This window comes from Lepidochelys olivacea (assembly GCF_965140295.1).
Source record: "Lepidochelys olivacea isolate rLepOli2 genome assembly, chromosome: 12".
In the NCBI taxonomy this organism is placed as follows: domain Eukaryota; kingdom Metazoa; phylum Chordata; order Testudines; family Cheloniidae; genus Lepidochelys; species Lepidochelys olivacea.
The window spans coordinates 2244125-2262883 of NC_140422.1; the positions used below are offsets into that span (position 1 = coordinate 2244125).

General features: G+C 51.7%; 1 protein-coding gene across 1 annotated transcript in view; it reads right to left on the reverse strand.

The window, feature by feature from the left end:
• Positions 1-18759, reverse strand: part of CALB2 (calbindin 2) — a 73566-nt gene that overhangs the window by 6304 nt on the left and 48503 nt on the right. The window contains exons 4-7 of the mRNA XM_084644936.1: positions 9847-9927; positions 5177-5233; positions 3164-3241; positions 912-967 (exon numbers count right to left, since the gene is read on the reverse strand). Coding sequence (XP_084501062.1) covers positions 912-967; positions 3164-3241; positions 5177-5233; positions 9847-9927 — 272 coding nt within the window. The remainder of the gene's footprint in view (positions 1-911; positions 968-3163; positions 3242-5176; positions 5234-9846; positions 9928-18759) is intronic.

The window sequence follows — 18759 nt, forward strand, 5'->3', positions numbered from 1 at the left end:
TGAAAGGGTAAATAGGGAGCTGAGAGGAGACACTCACCCGGCACATGTGGCCACCGGGCGTATCATCCTCAGAGCTCTGCTCAGATGCTGCCCTGGAGCGATCGGCCTTGCCTGCTCTTCTGTGGATGTACTGCACTCAAGCTAGTTAGTGGAGCCCTGTAAAGATGGGCCTACAGCCTGCACCAACCAGCTTCTAAAAGGGAGGCCTCACTGTTTTGCCTCTCAGGAAGGGTAAGGTCTTCAACTCAGGGAGACCGAGGGTTAAAAGCTGTTGAGATTGATAGGATGGTCACAGCCCAGACTCCAGTGGATGTCTGTCTGCAATCTGATTTGGCATGATTAGGGGAGTCGGGCCAGAAGTGGAATAGCAATGGGTGCTACAGGTTGGGATTGAGGTGTATGGACAGAATTGGGCAGGAAGCAGTTTGTTTGTCCTACAGTCTGCCAGGCTGGAGCTATTGGTGATTGCTCCCCACTGCCCAGGCCTGGAGATTAATGTTGTTCTTTTTCAGAGGCCATAAGGCCAATGCCATTAGGCCTCATGGAATGCTTTTTCTGCAGTTGGGCAAGCCATAGTCGTCTCTTCCATTCCTGGTGCTGATTCCTCTCTGGCACTAGTGTGAAGGAGAAGTAACTCCGTGGAGCTCCATTGGTGCAAATGGGAAGGAAGCCAGGCCCCTGGACTTCAATAGCAGTCGGGTCTGAAGCCCTTTGTTTGGAATGGCTTTGAGGCAGGACGGGAGTGGCTTGTAGAACAAGTTCAGAGGATGCCTGGCTGCATGCAGATGGAGCTGTAATTCAGCAGCGGGGGAAGATGGGTTTGACTGGGGGGAGGGTCTATATTTTTCTTTGGCTCTTGCAGGGGGAAGACTAAGAAGCCCAAGTAGCAAGCAGTGCAAGAGGACCCTTACCGGGACATCTCCGACAGGCCCAGCTTCCCGTCCCCATTCATATCGAACATCCGCAGCTGATGGGACACAAACCAGCAGTCTGTTAGTGACCGGCTCTTCCCTCCACCAACAGCCCCAATTGGGATTGCAGCTAAGCCTTTGGCAAAGCAGGGGGTCAGCTGCCACAATGCCAGCTTTCTATTGGGGACTGGGAAATGGGGCCTGTTTAATTCAGTCACGGAGGAGGTAGGGTTGCCAGATGTCCGGTTTTCGACCAGAAAGTTCAGTCAAAAAGGGAATCCTGCAGTAACAGGACTCTGCCCGTACAGGGCGGGAAATGCAGCAGCTGGAGCCTGGAGGAGCTGTTCTCTGCTCGCGGAGAGAAGTGGCTGGCTGGCTCTCGGCAATCTCCAGCAGACAGACTGGGGTGTGTGTGGGAATCCTGTCAGCCCCCACCCGCCCCGCTCTGCCCTGATTTTCCCACCCTGGCCTCTTGCTCCAGGGACTGAGCCCCCTCAGCCCCGCCATGCCCCAAGCTGGGCGGGCGGGCAGGCAGACAGGCACCACATCAGCTCCTCCCAGCCCAGCTCTCCAGGTGGTAGGTGAGTCCCAGGACATGGGGGAGTGAGCAACAGGGGGGAGGAGCGAGCGGGAGGCAGGGCCTGGGAAAGAGGCAGGCCTTGGGGGTGGGGTCTGGGGGGAAGGGGCAGGGAAAGGGCAAAGGGTGGGGGTGGGTGCCCAGATTTCAGCAGTTAGAAAGTTGGCAACCCTAGGAGGAGGGCAGGCCTGGTTTAGGGTGTGTTAGGAAGAAAGCTCTCATCAGCCAGATAAGCTTGATTTTATAGCTAAGTGAACTGTAGGGAGAAAACGTAGAGCCAAACTGTTCCCTAGCGTAACTTCAATGGGCAACCCCCAGGGATAGATTGGGCCTGTTACGTGTGCGTCTTCATTTTACACTCAGTAAAGCCTGTGACAGGTTTAACAACACCAAGCTCTCACATAGCACTTTCAATCAGTAGATCTCAAAGCAATATAAACAGGAGGCCACTATCTTTATCCCCATTATACAGACCGTGAAACTGGGGCACAAGAGGGGAAGGGACTTGCCCAAGGTCACCTCACAGGTAAGTGCCAGAGCTGGACTAGGACCCCGCTCTCCACACTTCCAGTCTAGCGCACTCTTCGTTAGGACAGTCTCACCCCACTTTCCACATCACATGCCACTAGCCCGATTCTGTTGGCAATCTCAGCAGAGAGGCCAAGGAATTGCTGGGGGCCTAGACACTGACCTCCCCTTTCGTGCGAAGAGCGGACCTGATGGGGCAGTGGGGGAAGCCATTCTGTGGTTAGACACAGGCTAGTACCAGAACCCTCGGCGCTGGCCCCAGCCTGCCCTTTCCTGTGACTGAAGGGCCCAGCCCAAGGGCGTGCTGCTCATGCTCCTATAGCAGAGTCTCTGCTCCAGATTTCTTTCTGCCTGGGGGAGTCAGGGCAGGGAGTGCTGCAGAACGAGTGCACCAGCCCTCTGAGGGCCTACCATTGCTGTTAGATCGAGCAGCACTTCTGACAGGCTCTGGGAATCCCATCCACTCTTTTGGCTGGAAGATGGTAGCGGTGACGAGGGCTAGTGACCCTGGGGAGTCTCCGAGTCCTGAGACAGAACTAGAATGGCCCCAGCCCAAGCAGAAGAGATCATTCAGCCCAGTGCTTCTGCTACAGTCGCCATAAGCTCTTTGGGGCAGGAATTGGCTTTTCGTGACGTGTGTCCAGTGCATAGCACAGCGGGGGCCTGAGCAGGCCTCTTGGTGTTACCACAACACCGGTAAGAGAGAGTTCCCGGTGAGGCCAGGAGCTGCACTGCGGCACATGGGCTCCGGCACTGGTGTGGAGGGAGGAGAGGGCGAGGGACACATTCCCCACGTTGGCGAAAGGAGTGGACACAGGCTGGGGGAGCTCTCACTGCACCCGCTGAAGAGGAGGAGGGGTGTGTGTGTGGGGGGGCTGTTTGCCCAAACCAGGGGGAGGATGGGGGAGCATCTCTGATTTTAGCAGTGGGAAGAGGAGCTGTGTTCCCTAATCTAACCCCTTTGCTTTTCACCCTTCTGCTGGTGTCCCTCTTCAGGCAGCTGGACTCACGCAGACTGATTCCTCGTCCCCACAACTTCTCTGAGCTGGTTCCGCAGGCCGAATGGGCTCTGAATGGAGGGAGCTGGGGCAGCTGCCACAGGGGAGGCAGCAGCAGGACCCCCTCCCCTGGGATTGGGGTCACTTACTATGGTCTGTGTATATTCTTGCAGCTTTGGCTCATCGTAGGGCTTGTTCGCTTTCTTTAAGAGGTCTGACAGGAATCCCTGCGAGAGGAGAGGACCGTGTAAGATTCGTCACAGTTACAAACCCTGGCTTACCAAGGCAGAACTCCACCTGGGTTGCTGTAGTAACAACAGGCCCTTTGTTTTTCTTCACTGGCACGTCCACTGCTGGGCACTCTAGGAATGGCACTGATGGGTTGCAAAGAGACGCGTCACACCTGTCCAGTCAAGGGCTATAGCCACAACGCAAGAGCATGTCTGAAAATGTTAGTGTGGGAACTTCACGGGGACGCAGTGGTCACTGGCTAGTACCTTGGCACCCCCATCACTGTGCTAGTCTCAAAGCAGCAGAGTGCTTGGCACAAATTCCTCTAGGAGTAAACCTGGGAATGAGTGCCTATAGGGGACTGCCTCGTCCTCACATTCTCCATAGGAAGTAGCATCTCCTCCTGCCTCTTGGGGTCAGATTTAGCCCCAGTATACGTGGACATCAATGGGGCTGGACTCACTTCCACGGGGTGGAATTTGTCTTTAGATTTGTTGGTGTGATCCACAGTGAGCATTTCTTTCTCACAGCATCACTCTGGAGATTAGGCATTTCTCACTCTGAATCACCCCCAAAGGAACCTTCTTCAAAGAGCTCTAAATTCCCTTCCAGAATGGGAATTGCCTGATCCCCGCTTCATTCTATGTGCCTTGAGAAATACCCTGACCCAAAGGTAGTGTAAATTGCAACACAGCTCTAACGGACTCCTGTGCAGCCATGCTAGTTTACACCAGCCGAGGAGCTGGCTCAAAATGTCCTGCTGGCATTATCTGGTTCTGGCTCTTCACCCTCTGAAAGGTACATGGCACCCAGCCAAGGGGACTGGCCCAAATTATGTGCCCCGTCTCTCACAAGGGTTCTGAGATCAGGAGCACTTCAGCAACCCACTGAGTAAGGCAAACCTAGGCGTATGGGGCAGCTTCCAGCATTGTACATGTCTAATATCCTAAGATACAGTGAGAGCGACCGGAACAGCTGGTGTTAGTAGGCTCAGGTTTGTACGGTGCAGAGAGCCCTCAACAATCCTGGATGCTGATGGCAACTGAAGCTGCTAAGCACTTCACAGGAACAGCCCATTAGTTAAGAAGGGAATGAAGCTTTCTTGAAATGAGGCCACGGGCGCTGCAGAAGCCAGTCGATCACAGTCAGTGGAATTTTAAGATCAATATGTTAACACAGGCAGTCTGCAAACAGTCTTATAATGTGGGGTAATATAGACAATACACAGTGAAACCTGCCTTCAGCCACCACCCACGGGGCAAAGCAGAAACCAGTTGCCTACCTAGCAGCAGAGGCTCTTTAAAGACTACACCAAACTGCCATGGAAACTTTGGGGTTGCTTTACAGTGGTCACTTAAGACAATGCAGTGCCATCATGGAGTGGGTCCGTAGTGCAGATTCTACTGCTTGCATTTGTGCAACCCCATTGGCATTCAGTGGTGTTGCAGAGAAGTCACTGGGCAGGATTCGACCCTGGGTGTGTTTAGTGAGCTTTATTTCTAGTTGTTTCTGAACAGTTGCAGACCGCTGATCTTTATCAGCTCATCTCCCCAAGCTATTCTAATGGGAGACTCTGACTGAAGCTGTCTTACATCTGCCTGAGAGCCCAGCTCTGCTTCTGCCAGTGTCAATGACAGTTTTCCCATTTGACTTCAATGGCAGCAGGAGTAGGCACTATACTGTGAAGTACAATGCAGGCTGAAGTGATCAGGAGCTGCAAAGGGACAGTGTAAGCGATCAAGCCTAGCTTCTGATAGCCTGAGTAATCATAAGATATACAAGAGCTGCGGACATGCACACAAACTGCTTTTCTCAGAGAACGACTCTCAGGAGAGCTATGGTATGGTCTAAATGCCACCCTAGAATAGCCTCCACCAACAGGACAGCCCTTTAAAGTCATATCTCCAAGACACTCTTCAGTCATTCCCCACCTTGAGTTCATTGGCTTCTATATACCCGCTGCGGTCTGTGTCATATTTCCGCCAGGCCTGCAATGGAAATGCCACACATTAGTACAAGTGATCCCCCACTGAAAAAAGTAATAGATTTTGGATAGTGAGACAGTGATAGGTCTTTGATCTAGAAGACAAAGGTATAAATGCGATCTAATGGCTAGAAGCTGAAGCTAGACCAATTCAGGCAAGAAATAAGGAGAAAATTTAACATTAAGGGTAATTAACCACTGGAACAACTTACCTAGGGCATGATGGATTCTCCATCACTTGAAGTCTTTAAAGCTAGACGGGATGTCTTGCTAAAAGATCTACTATAAGTCAAACAGAAGTTATGGGCTCGGTGCAGAAATTACTTCATGAGTTCTATGGCCTGTGTTATACAGGTCAGACGAGACAGTCATAATGGTCCCTTCTGGCCATAGCAGCTTTATGACATACTTGTCAGGAATCCACTGATTTTACTGGGAACTGCATCCACTTACCATCCGGGCTGGATCTGGCCCGAGGCACATATGGAGACAGCAGTGAATGTACTGGGACTACTTCTGTCAGCTTTCCCTGTTCAGGTAGCCCCTCTCGTGGTACTGGGAATGGGAATGGGAATAACTAAAGCTGTCATGGCAACAGACCTACAACATGAGGTCCATTCTCCTAGTGATTTGTGTGTTGCCTCAACATCGGCACATCCATCTCAAATACAATAAGAACCACCCCACAACTATCTGCACCAAACTCAAACGAAACCCAATCCGTTAAGGAGTTTGGCTCACTGAGTGTGAACCTGTTCTGTAGCCGTGGAGGAGACAGACTGTTCCCCATGAACAACAGAGGTGACAAAGAGGGAGGGAAGGGCAGTAGAAATGTGCATTTTTCCCCACACTTGGTTCGCATTTATTGTAAGTTTCTGTCTATCTCAGGTCTAACACAGCATCCTTTACCATGACACCTGAGTCCCCAGTTGAAGTCAGGCCCTATAGATCAGGAGTCTGTTTACAGTCTCTCTCTGAGGAGTTGGTTGATCAAAGTATTTTCCTGCTTCCTGTGAAGACACTACCTTGTATCCCCCACACGGTATGTCAGAAGAGGTCTCCCTAAGTGCTTTTCTACTGCCTACTGTAGATTTCCATCACCATCTGGCATGAGGAGAGCCCAGCTCCTCATTGGTCTCTTGCGTTTTCTGAAGAGACTGGTTTTTGTCATGAGGGGAATTGGTTTACCAGAGCTGGGTGTACTCAGGTGAAAACAATGTCAAGAGTTCATGCTCATTATTATACTCGATATGGGTGGAGTGGGCTGAATTTAATATTTAATTGAATGTGCTTATTAAGCAATAAATCCACTTGTCTATTAAATGGCAATAGGTAGGCTCCTGTTTCATCGAATGGCATCACATTTGCATGTTGTACTCATTTTCCCATAATTGTTTTACACTCTTGCATAGTGTTGCTGTGCGTGGCTAAACAGCGGCTACATTTCACTAGCTGGTGAAAATTTTCATGTACATATCATATTTATGAAGAACTTTGGAATCTGTTAGACAGAGATGCCATATCACTTTATAATTTGAGAGGGTCTTTTATCCTCTCCTCTTAAAGAACTTTTCAAATATTAACTACTTACACCCAGAAATGTCCCTCTGAAGTAGATAAAGGAGATAAAGGTCATTTTACCCTCCTCGAAAATGCTGTCACTTCTGTGTGGAACACAGCCGCTGTTCGAGGGCACAAAGTAACACTACACGGTTTAGGACAGAAAGCGAAGAGGAGACCATCCAAATAACACTGGGAGTGAAATGTACGGAGGCAGAATATAAATATCTAACCTGCAATTTGGGCAAGTCACAGGGACTAACTTCCTTACTCTTCTGAGAAGTGACGTAAGACCCTTGATGATGACAAGGCTTCTGCACCTCACTCGCGTGTTTGGACCACACCTCCAATAGCACAGCAGCCATCGACAGCTGTGCCTCTGGACATTAATCACCTCCCGCAGCCCAGATCTATCTCCTTGCTCTTCCCCTCCTCTTCACATTCTTGGAAGAGGCTAAAGAACTGATTTAAAGCACCTGGCAATTTAGAACATTCTCTGGCAAAGTGAATTTCAGCAGCACAACACAAGGGAAGTCCTCCTCCCCTTCCACAAGGAAACACATCCCACTAATGAGCAGCACCTGGGTGTCAAGTCCAGATTCCTGGCTAGGACTTGGGAGTGATCAAAAAAGAGAGCTCCTGCCCAAAAACTCCATCCCAGGTTTTACAGTGTGACCTGGGCCAGTCCTTTGGGATTAGTGAGTGTTCATGGATGCCAGTGTTGTGCAGGTCTGATCAGTGAAGCTCCTCGATTGAAGGTGCGCCTTAGTCATTGGGACTTGGGGGTTAGAAACCAGCCAACCTATCACTCTGGGATGAGGGAGCAGGGATGTTCCCACAGTCCACTTTGTGCTTGTCATGAACTATCTGACTAGCCCAGGTACTTGCAGAATACCTGTCCCCTTAACAAAGTGCAGTATGACACCAGAATTATGCTGTAGGCTCTTTGTGGCAGGTCCTGTCTGTCTGTTTGTACAGCACCTCACTCAATATGGCCCCGATCCTGAACTGCTTAATACAAGCAACAAAAAGGACAAAACTACTGTGTGGATGTGTAGAGCTAAATGCCGCTCCCACTGAAGTCTATGGCAAAATGTCCCTGCACTTGAATGGCCTCAAGGTTTGGCCTGTTGTATCCATAGCTATAGCCTGCCTTCAGTGGGAGGATAGAATTACAGCTGGCATGTAGCTGTCTCTCCTCCAGGTAAAAACATTCAGAGGAAGCCAGCATGGCTGCTGGACAGAGAAACCACTCACCTAGAGAGTATGGCCGAGGATTTCGCCAGGCTGTATTCATTAGGAATAGCTTGTTACACAGTATGCCAACATTTTTATGGCTGACTTAGAACAACGCTTCCTCAGCTCTCATCCCCTAACGCCCCTACTCTACTTGCATTACATTGATGACATCTTCATCATCTGGACCCATGGGAAGGAGGCCCTTGAGGAATTCCACCAGGATTTCAACAATTTCCATCCCACCATCAACCTCAGCCTGGACCAGTCCACACAAGAGATCCACTTCCTGGACACTACCATGCTAATAAGCGATGGTCACATAAACACCACCCTATACCGGAAACTTGCTGACCGCTATTCCTACCTACATGCCTCCAGCTTTCATCCAGATCACACCATACGATCCATTGTCTACAGCCAAGCTCTATGATACAACCGCATTTGCTCCAACCCCTCAGACAGAGACAAACACCTACAAGATCTCTATCAAGCATTCTTACAACTACAATACTCACCTGCTGAAGTGAAGAAACAAATTGACAGAGCCAGAAGAGTACCCAGAAGTCACCTACTACAGGACAGGCCCAACAAAGAAAATAACAGACCACCACTAGCCATCACCTTCAGCCCCCAACTAAAACCTCTCCAACGCATCATCAAGGATCTACAACCTATCCTGAAGGACGACCCATCACTCTCACAGATCTTGGGAGACAGGCCAGTCCTTGCTTACAGACAGGCCTCCAACCTGAAGCAAATACTCACCAGCAACCACACACCACACAACAGAACCACTAACCCAGGAACCTATCCTTGCAACAAAGCCCATTGCCAACTGTGTCCACATATCTATTCAGGGGACACCATCATAGGGCCTAATCACATCTGCCACACTATCAGAGGCTCGTTCACCTGCACATCTACCAATGTGATATATGCCATCATGTGCCAGCAATGCTTCTCTGCCATGTACACTGGCCAAACTGGACAGTCTCTACGTAAAAGAATAAATGGACACAAATCAGACGTCAAGAATTATAACATTCAAAAACCAGTTGGAGAACACTTCCATCTCTTTGGTCACTCCATTACAGACCTAAAAGTGGCAATTCTTCAACAAAAAAACCTTCAAAAACAGACTCCAACGAGAGACTGCTGAATTGGAATTCATTTGCAAACTGGATACAAATAACTTAGGCTTGAATAAAGACTGGGAGTGGATGTGTCATTACACAAAGTAAAACTATTTCCCCCTGTTTATTCCCCCCCCCAGCCCGCAACTGTTCCTCAGACGTTCTTGTCAACTGCTGGAAATGGCCCACCTTGATTATCGCTACAAAAGGTCCACCCCCCCGCCCTGCTCTCCTGCTGGTAATAGCTCACCTTACCTGATCACTCTTGTTACAGTGTGTATGGTAACACCCATTGTTTCATGTTCTCTGTGTATATAAATCTCCCCACTGTATTTTCCACTGAATGCATCCGATGAAGTGAGCTGTAGCTCACAAAAGCTTATGTTCAAATAAATTTGTTAGTCTCTAAGGTGCCACAAGTCCTCCTTTTTTTTTTGTTAGACAATGCATTCCCCTGGTAATAGTTCAAGTATATTTCCCCGGCTCTGCCTGACTGCCTCATTCTCCCCCCACCCCCAGCCTCCTAACATGCAGGAGAAACATTCTACCTAACTCATCAGAATTAAAGAAATTACAGTCTGAATTCCTTATTCAGCTTTTGATGTCAGTGGAAATTTAGCCTAAGGATGGCTTCAGGAGCTGGTTCTGTTAGAATAATAATAATAAAAATCTGCTCTCTACTCACCTCCATGAATTCCAAGCTGGATCCAACATGCTGTCTGAAACACAACAGGAAGTTCTCCTCTGTGGGCAGGATCTGAGCCAGCTGGGGGCGGGAGAGGGACAGCAAAGCCATCAGTGAGCAGAGTAGAAGGTTAGTCACACAACATACACAGAATCCTTGGCCCATCCCACTGGTGCGTGTAGACGGTGACAGAATAGGATTGTGTTCCTTCTTACTGCATCTTTGTAATTCTTGCTGCTTTCACAGGCCACTGCCATTTTGTGAGGGAGAGTCAATGCAGCATGTTGCAGAGGAGACACATAATAATATGGTCGCTCTTTCTGCATGGAAAGAGCATAACAAGTCCCATCTCCATTGTTTGCAATAATTCCCTAGCGTCTCTTTCTGATGAAACACATTAGCAGAGTGCATGTTACATTCCTCTCTAATGGCTAGTCCACTAGGGAATAACAGCCTACTGCCGCTACCAGCTAACAGAGTTAAACTATTAGCTTCAGTGATTGAGGTCTGTGCTTTTGTGTTAAGGTCCTGGCCTTAAATTCTGCTGACAGCTAAGAATGAGGTTTGTTACAGTGTAATGCAACACACTTTCTCCATGCATTAATAAGGGAGTTTGAAAGTATTGTGGCTCTTTTTTACTTCCTTGTTTGTTGCACCTGCATCCTTGATGATGCTGAGCCCAGCTCTCAGAATCGTGTTAGGCAGTAAAGTGCTGCCACAGAACGAACTGGGGGAGGCTAGTCACACGAAACACTTTCTATGGCTAATAAATTTGTTAGTCGCTAAGGTGCCACAAGTCCTCCTCATTCCTTTTACTAAACACTTTGTTCTACCTAAAGCTTTTTTAAAAGTGACTGTTTTACACTTTAATTTTTGGTGATCAAGAAAAGGAGAATTTAAAAGTGGGGCAAAAAAAGTCCTTATGTGTACTATTGACACCACCTAGGATTACTGAATGCAAAAGAATCCTAAAAAATCCATTTTCATCATTGACACTGTTTACAATTTGAGCTTTTTTTCCATTTGGACTGGAAGCTAGACAAGTTCACATGTGCACTCCTAGTCAGTTTTAGACAGAAACTGTTTGGGTTTCAAGCACAGGAGGGAACTGTTTACATCCAGATAAAAAACTATTTTTAGTGACATTTTTAAAGGAAAACCCATGAAAACATTAGCAATGAGGTTGGGAACTTTTTAACAAAACCTTACATTTGAAGATCAAGGCAGTTAGGACCAAAGAGAATTGTTCCAAAGAAGATTAATAATTTGAAAGGACCATAGATAAAACTGAGACCTAAACTTTGTGAGGGTCCTCTGTTTTTTCAGTCAATTCAGTTCTCCTTGTCTGTCTGCCTTTCGGTGCCCTTTTCACAGCTGTCTTAACTTTGAGTCATTTCTCCCAAGATAGCGTCATTGTCTTAATCAAAGGGCTGGACAACTTTTAATAAGGCCTGGGCAAGCGAGCAGCTGGACAGAAGATTTCTTTAGAAGCTCAGATTGGCAGGAGCCCCCTTTTTATTAGGAAAATAATAAAGTGGAGCTTCCTGGTAAATCGAGAGAGCGGGCAACAGACCTTCAGGAGACAGTGACTGGCTTCCTTGATTTTTTCATTTAGCGGTAACAGCTGAAAGGAACCATGTCCTAGCCACTGAGAACATCCTGGCTATATAGCTGGCTTTGTCATGACAGCAACTCACCAGAGCAATTTCATTCCCTCTGCAGGTAGGGAAAATTTAGATCCGGTGTCACTCCACTGACTTCAATAGGGAGGACTTTGTCCTGACAAGTTCTCAGATACTATAAAGCTACAAGGATGTAGACTGCGGAGCAAAAGATCTTATAGCCCCCACTGCCCATGGTATGTACAAAAAGAACAGGAGGACTTGTGGCACCTTAGAGACTAACCAATTTATTTGAGCATAAGCTTTCGTGAGCAACAGCTCACTTCATCGGATGGTATATACAGTATCCCTGCCCCCCAGTCAGAGTCCTCCCCTCGGAAAGAGAAATGAAGTCTGGTTCTGCAAACCAACAGTGGATTCATGCAAATCCCACCCATTATGGATGTGACTGGCTTCAGCTGAATTGCTGCCATCCTAAGCCCTGCTTGGCTTCTGCTGTGCCCATGAGCAACTGTACATGAGATGCAGTTACATGAATACTGGTAATTCGTTGGTATGGTCATCAGGACGCACAGTGCGAAGCATGTTGGGATATGACAGAGTCAGGCCAATTACATATTACTGGTCCCCTCTGCATGTGCTGGCTCAAACGCAAGGCCCAGGCCTGGGGCCTGACTCATGCGGAGTAGCATTTTGGTCCACGAGTAGTTAATGGTACTAGTCAGTGTGCGTCAGGCTAGCAGGATCCGTGCTGACACAACAGTGCCTCCTTGATGGTCACAGGGAGGAAGCGGGTGGGAGGCAAAAATGCACAAGGCACAAGGGTGGGGAAAGGGATGAGGACAGGCGAGTCAGAATCACTGATGGCAAAGTGGGGAAGGGAATGTGAGGAGAGGCAGAGAACAGAAGGTAGAGACTGAAATACATCCTCTGGGAGCTAGTGCCTCATCACTCACAGGAAGGGAGGGCAGAGTACAGAAAAGCGAATCCACCTCTAGGGAAGCAGCCAGCTGGACATGCTGCCCTTATTTTAAAGGGACATCCCTTCCTTGGTGCCTAGCCTCCTACAGCACAGGGAGTTGCCAACATCGTCACAGTGTGTGGACCAGGGCCGGCCCACAACATTTTGGCACCTGAGGCGGGGAGCTCAAATGATGTCCCCATGCCCCCTCGGTTGGGCCAAAACTTTGAAAGGTCTCAATTCTTCCTTCTTCCTGTTCTACTCCTTTCATGGTGCTGCTCTGCTACTGACCCCGATAAAGGAGAACTAACAACTTAAAATGCCTTGTTCAAAAATTTTAAGTAACACTTCACTTTCTAATGCCAGAACAGCAAATGTAACTTTTCTTGTCTGGCATTTTAATCTTTTTGAATAATCAAAGTGGAGCTTTCCATGCCTTCTTGGTTGCAAAGATTTGAACTGCTTCCTGAAGGTCCACAGTCTGGGCCAGCTCATGCTCTGTTGAGATGGTTGCAAGGCCAATCAGCCTCTCCTGTGTCATTGTGGAGCGTAGATGTGTTTTTCTTAACTTCAGCTTGGAGAAGCTGCGTTCTCCACTGGCAACTGTTACAGGAAGTGTTAGAAGTATGCACAGAGCAACAAAAGCATTTGGAAAGAGGGTGGTCATCTTATTTGTGCACATATATTCCAGAACAGCCTTTGGAGTTGATCCTGCTGAAATGTATCTTGAAAGGACTTTCAGTTCATCACCTAAATCACTAGCATCAATATTGCGCATGTCATCATGTGTCTCTAGTGCCCTGCATTGCTGCTGTAGGTCTTCTTCAGGTATAGCGAGGAGTTTTGAGCTGCATGACATGTTCTTCAGCTGACTGTATTGCATAATCTAGCACCTGGTTAAAGAATTCAACTTTGAATTGTTGTTTGGGGTCTGTGACAGGGTCAGGCCAGATGGCTACAGGAGAGTAATCCTATTGGGATCCGGATGCTAAAGGATCCCCCCCCACAGCCAAAGAGGGGGATCCACAGGACCTGGACACCAAATAAATCCCAGGGACAACTAATGAAATAACAGGGACAGGAGACTGGTCAAAGGGTCAAACACAGGGAACCGGATGGGGACACCGAGCAGAGAACCCCAGACAGCGCCCACAGCTCCTCAAAGGCGTCAAGGGAGTCAGTGGACACCGCCCAGAGGAACTCTGCCCGGATACGTGAACGGACGGAGGATCAGAAATAGGCCCTACAGTCACAGGAGACTCCATCGGCCAACCACCTCACTCTGGTTTTATAGATGGCCATTTTAGCTAGGGCCAGGAGGAGGTTGACCAGGAGATCCCGTGACTTTGTGGGGCCACGGATAGGGAGTGCATAAATAAGAAGGTGAGGGGAAAAGTGCAACCAAAAACATAACAAAATATTTGTGAGGAGCCAGAATAGGGCTGCAGCCTGGCACACTCCAAATATATGTGTGCCAGGTTTCCCTCACGCCACAAAAGGGGCAAGTATCCGGGACGGGGTGAACCGCGCCAAGTACATGCCCATGCTCACGGCTCCGTGAAGGAGCCGCCAACTGATATCCACGGTGGGCCTCGGGACCAAAGTGGAATATAGGCTGGCCCACCGGGGCTCCTCACCCTCCAAAGGAGGCAGGCAGGGGAGGAGGGCGCCAAAGAGGGTGGGCTGGATGGGGGGACAATCAGGGGTTAGGGGTCAGTCGCCGACGTGGGGTGGAATTCTGGCTCCTCTAGCTGCACTGGGGGAGGGGGGATACAACAGCATTGGGGGTGCAGTGAAGAGGGTTTAAGCTAAAATGGGGAGTGGCACAAGTGCACGGGAGGGGGCATGGGCGCACGGAGCAAGGGGCTGAGCGGGCTGGAGTTAGGGCAGGGAAACCAAGGGGCTAGCTTCAGAGGCTGGGGCGGGGCAAACAAACAAAGGCTGAGGAGGGAAAACGGGCGGGGCAGGCAAACAAACTGAAGCTAGTAAGGGGGGGCTGGGGCTAAAGGGAAGCAAAAGCTGCAAGGGGCAAATGGGGCAGGTGGCAAGGGGAAAAGCTGTGGGGTGGGCAGTCCGGGGGGGGGGGCACCCACGTGTGCTTGCACAGAGTCAGTTGGGCTGGCTGCTGCTTCTGGCCCGAAGGGTGGAATCGGGGCGTGGGAAGCCAAGCAAGCAGCTGAGTCCAGAGGCAGGAGCTGAGGCAGATGGTAAACAGCCAGTGGGGGAGGTGGAGGGGGCAGCAGTGGTAGGGGCTGGGGGTTGGGGGGGACACAGATGGATCGGGGGGGCAGCTCCACGCCACACCCCTGTGTCCCTGCAAACACAGTCAAGACCCCCGCCACAAGAGCACAGTTCGAAAGATACTCAGTTCCAAAGGCCCCTCCATGGTGGTCTGCAAAGTCTCCAGGTGCTCCCCCACTGGTAGATGGTCCCCTTCTTCTCCTCCTCGGGGCTTCAGCAGCTCCAGGCAGCAGACTCCGCAGCAGCAGCTCCAGGAACTCCAGGTGATGGTCCGGGTTGGCAGAAAGGACCCCTCAGGTGGTGGTGGTGTCCACAACAGCAACAGCTGGGGCTGGGGTCCCTCACGCCCCCCTTCTGGGGAGCAGGCCCCCCCCAAGGGGCTGCAGTTGAAGCAGTAGCAGCACCCAAGGTGGGGGGTCCCGCAGCCGGGCAGCAACCAGGTAGCAGAGAAGGGGGATGGTATCTGGCCCAGCCAGGGAAGCAGCTGGAGCAGTAGCAGCAGAGAGAGCCCAGGGCCGAGCAGAAGCAGCCCTCTCCCTCCAGGCCAGAGGGCTACAGGAGGGGTATTTTTTGTTGTTGTTGTTGTTGAAGCAGAAAAGAATTTTATTTGTGTAACACTTACAAAGAATCACCAAAGAGGATAAAGCAAAACTATGCAACAAAACAAGAGCAAACAGAAGATATAACACAGCAGCCTTCAGGAGGGAGAAGTGTTCAGGCTAGCCTGGGCCCAGAGCGGGGGGGCTTCCTCGACACTCCTGGTCTTCCACCCCCTTGAGTTACCTAGTGCCATGCCCAGTGTCACTGATTATTCCTCTCCTGAGAGTGCCCGACAAGATGGGCACAGCTGCGGGGTGGGCGGTTTGGGGTGGGGAGGAGTACACCCACGTGTTATAGGACCCCTCCTAGGTGACAATGATGATGGTATCCACAGCGGCAACGGCTGGGGTTGGGGTCTCTCGCTCTTCCCCTCAATCAAGGGGTCAGGCAGAGGGAACCGGATGGGGTCACCGAGCAGAGAACCTCGGACAGCGCCCACCGCTGCTCGAAGGTGTCAAGAGAGTTGGTGGACGCCGCCCAGAGGAACTCCGCCCGGATACGTGAATGTACTGAGGATCGGAAAACGGCCCTACAATCGCAGGACACTTCATTAGCCAACCTCCCCTCTCTGGTTTTATAAATGGCTGTTTTAGCTAGGGCCAGGAGGAGGTTAACCAGGAGATCTCGCGATTTTGGGGGGCCACGGATGGGGAGTGTGTAGATAAAAAGGTGAGGGGAGAAGTGTAGCCAAAAGCGTAATAAAATATTCGTGAGGAGCCAGAAAAGGGGCTGCAATCTGGCACACTCTAAATATACGTGTGCCAGGGTTTCCCTCACATTGCAAAAAGGGCAAGTATCCGGGATGGGGGTGAACCGTGTCAAAAACACACCCATGCTCACAGCTCCGTGAAGGAGCCGCCAACTAATATCCCCAATGGGCCTCGGGACCAAGGTGGAATACAGGCTGACCCACTGAGGTTGCTCACCCTCCAAAGGTGGCAGGAGGTCCCGCCACTTTGTATCGGGGCGGGACACCAGGGTGTGGGCGTGAAGGGTGTGAAGCGTGAGTGTGTATAAATACGGTTGCTTCGGGGTTCGTGGGGGGTTCGGGTGATATCCGGGTAGAAGGGGCTTCCTCAGGGATCTCGGAGGGAAGGGTCTCCCGTGGAGGGGAGATTCTACCTTCCAATGCCATTCTATCTTGCCCTCCCGACACCAGCGGATGGATCTGACTCGTGAGCACAGCGGAAGGCTCAGTATCAGTGCCTCCCTTCCTGGTCTTCCGGGGGGCCTCCGCATCGGATGGGTGCAGCGGAGCTCGAGCCTTCCGCTTGCCTCGCTTCCCCTGGACTAGGGTCCAGCCCTCCATAGCGTCGTCTGGGGGTTGGTTAGCAGGGGTCATGTCGGGGGGCAGAGGTGATGGTTCAGGGGTTCGGGGGGGTAACGGTGAGGCAGCATGGGGGGCGGGGGGTTCTCCTTGGGGCGGGCCCTCTCCTATACCCGGTAATATCTTTGCTGCACCCTCCTCCATAGGCTCTGCTGGATTGTTGATAGCACCCACCCTCTGGGACTCCCTTGCTTATCTGGGTGTTGTAGGGGAGGTGTCTCTTGGGCCCGGGCAGGAGCAGCAGTGGGTCGAGTAGGAGGAGGGTTGGTTTCAGGTGCCGGGCGGCCAGGGGCGTCGGCAACGACGGAGCCGACGTCCTGCCGGGTCTCGGGTGCCCCTCCCCGCTGGGTCAAAGGGCAGTCTCTTCGGACAGGCCCTGCTGATCGGCAGAGGTAGCACCGGGCTTCTCCCGTGGAGTAAAAGACCCAATAGTGGGCTCCCTGATAGGGGACTAGGAAGGACCCCTCGAGCGCCTCTCCGTCACGCGCCGGCGGCAGCGGTAGAAGCTGCACCTGCCGGCGGAACGAGAGGACGTGACGGAGGGCGGGGTCTTTGCAGCCCAGCGGGAGAGGGCTGATGACAGAAACGAGTTTCCCGAGGGTGGAGAGAGCGGGTAACAGGGCGGCATTGGATAGAAAGGGAGGGACGGAGGTGAGGACTAGGCGAACGCCCAGGTCCCCTAGTGGCTCCTGGGGGACAAACACCCCCCCCACCGCCAGGCCATTCTCCACCGCCTCCTGGGCGGCAGCCTCCGATGCTAAGAAAAAGACGACCTTCCTATATATTTTGGAGGCCGCCACGATAGCCGTGGGTCCTACCACCCTCGCCAACGCCTGCACGTATGTCTCCACGTGGGGCGAGGTGGGCACCAGGAGGCAATGGACACCGTGCTTCCTGGTCATGGTGGGAAAGGGGCCCCGGCCGCTATTGATGGTAACGGAGGCGGTGGGCGGGCGAGATGACGAGGCGGCAGGCGGGGGGGGGGGTGCCACCGCCCGGGCATACGTCCTGGGGGCCGGGGGAGGGACGCTCGCAGAGCTGGTGGAGGGAACAGCGGGGAGGGACGCCATGGTTGATGACGAGACCACAGTGGTGGGGGCAGCCCCTGCCATGGAGGGCCTGGTGGTTTTAGCGGGGCCTTTTCCTTTCTTCACACCCTGGCCTTTCCGGCCAACTGGGGGGGTTTCCTAGAATCTGGGGGGGCGGTGGACGTTGCAGCGGCAGTAATCGCCCGGGTGCCTCTGGCTGCCCATGCCCCAGCGGGGGCGGTGGCAGATGTTTTGACAGCAGTGGTGGGGGGGAGGGCTGGGAGGTTGGGCAGGGGGGTAGGTGGGGGAGAGGCAACTGAGGTTGTTAGAGGGGCCTCTCCCATCTCATTCCCCGCCATTGTGAACAGGGAGAGACGGGGAGACACCAGAAGGAGGAGGGGGGAGGGGGAAGCAGATTAACCGCTCCTCCCTGCTGGGCTGCAGGCGGGGGGGGGGGGGGCCAAATGGGTCGGACTGGATGGGGGAGGAAAACAGGAGTTGGGGTCCGGTAATAGGGGCAATCTGTGGGGTAAACAGTCCGGGGGGGAGGAGGGGGACATGGACCCACACACGTTTGTCCAAAGAGTCTCATTTGGTCGGCTGTTGTGTTTGGTCTGAGCGGCAAAATTCAAAGCAAACAGCTGAATCCAAAGGCAAATGGCAAGTTGCCAGCAGGGACAGATGGTGGGGGGGGGCCATGACGGTCATAGTAGTGTTGGGGGGGGCCGATGGATCGGGGGGCAGCTCCATGCCACACCCCCTGTGCCCCCACAAATGCAATTAAAACACAGTCAAACTCCCCCCACACGAGAGTACAATTCAAAAGTTACTCAGTCTTACAGCCCCCTCCACGATGGTTCGTAGCTTCCCTGGGTGATTTTTTCTGTCGGCTATCTTCTCTTCTGGCTTTGTAATGAGGCTTTCAGCAGGCCAAGAATGTTGCAGAGATAAGAAGAATCTTCCTAGCTCGGTACGGGTTTAGAAATAACAGCAAAACGGCTGGGTCTGGGGGCTTCCACTCCCCTCCTCCGGGTAGCGGGTCGGCAGTCCTCCCCCCCTCCTCCGGGGATTTCAGCTGGGGCAAAAGCGGTGTCCGAGAGCAGGCGTGGGGGGGGGGGGGGGGCGTGGCAGCAA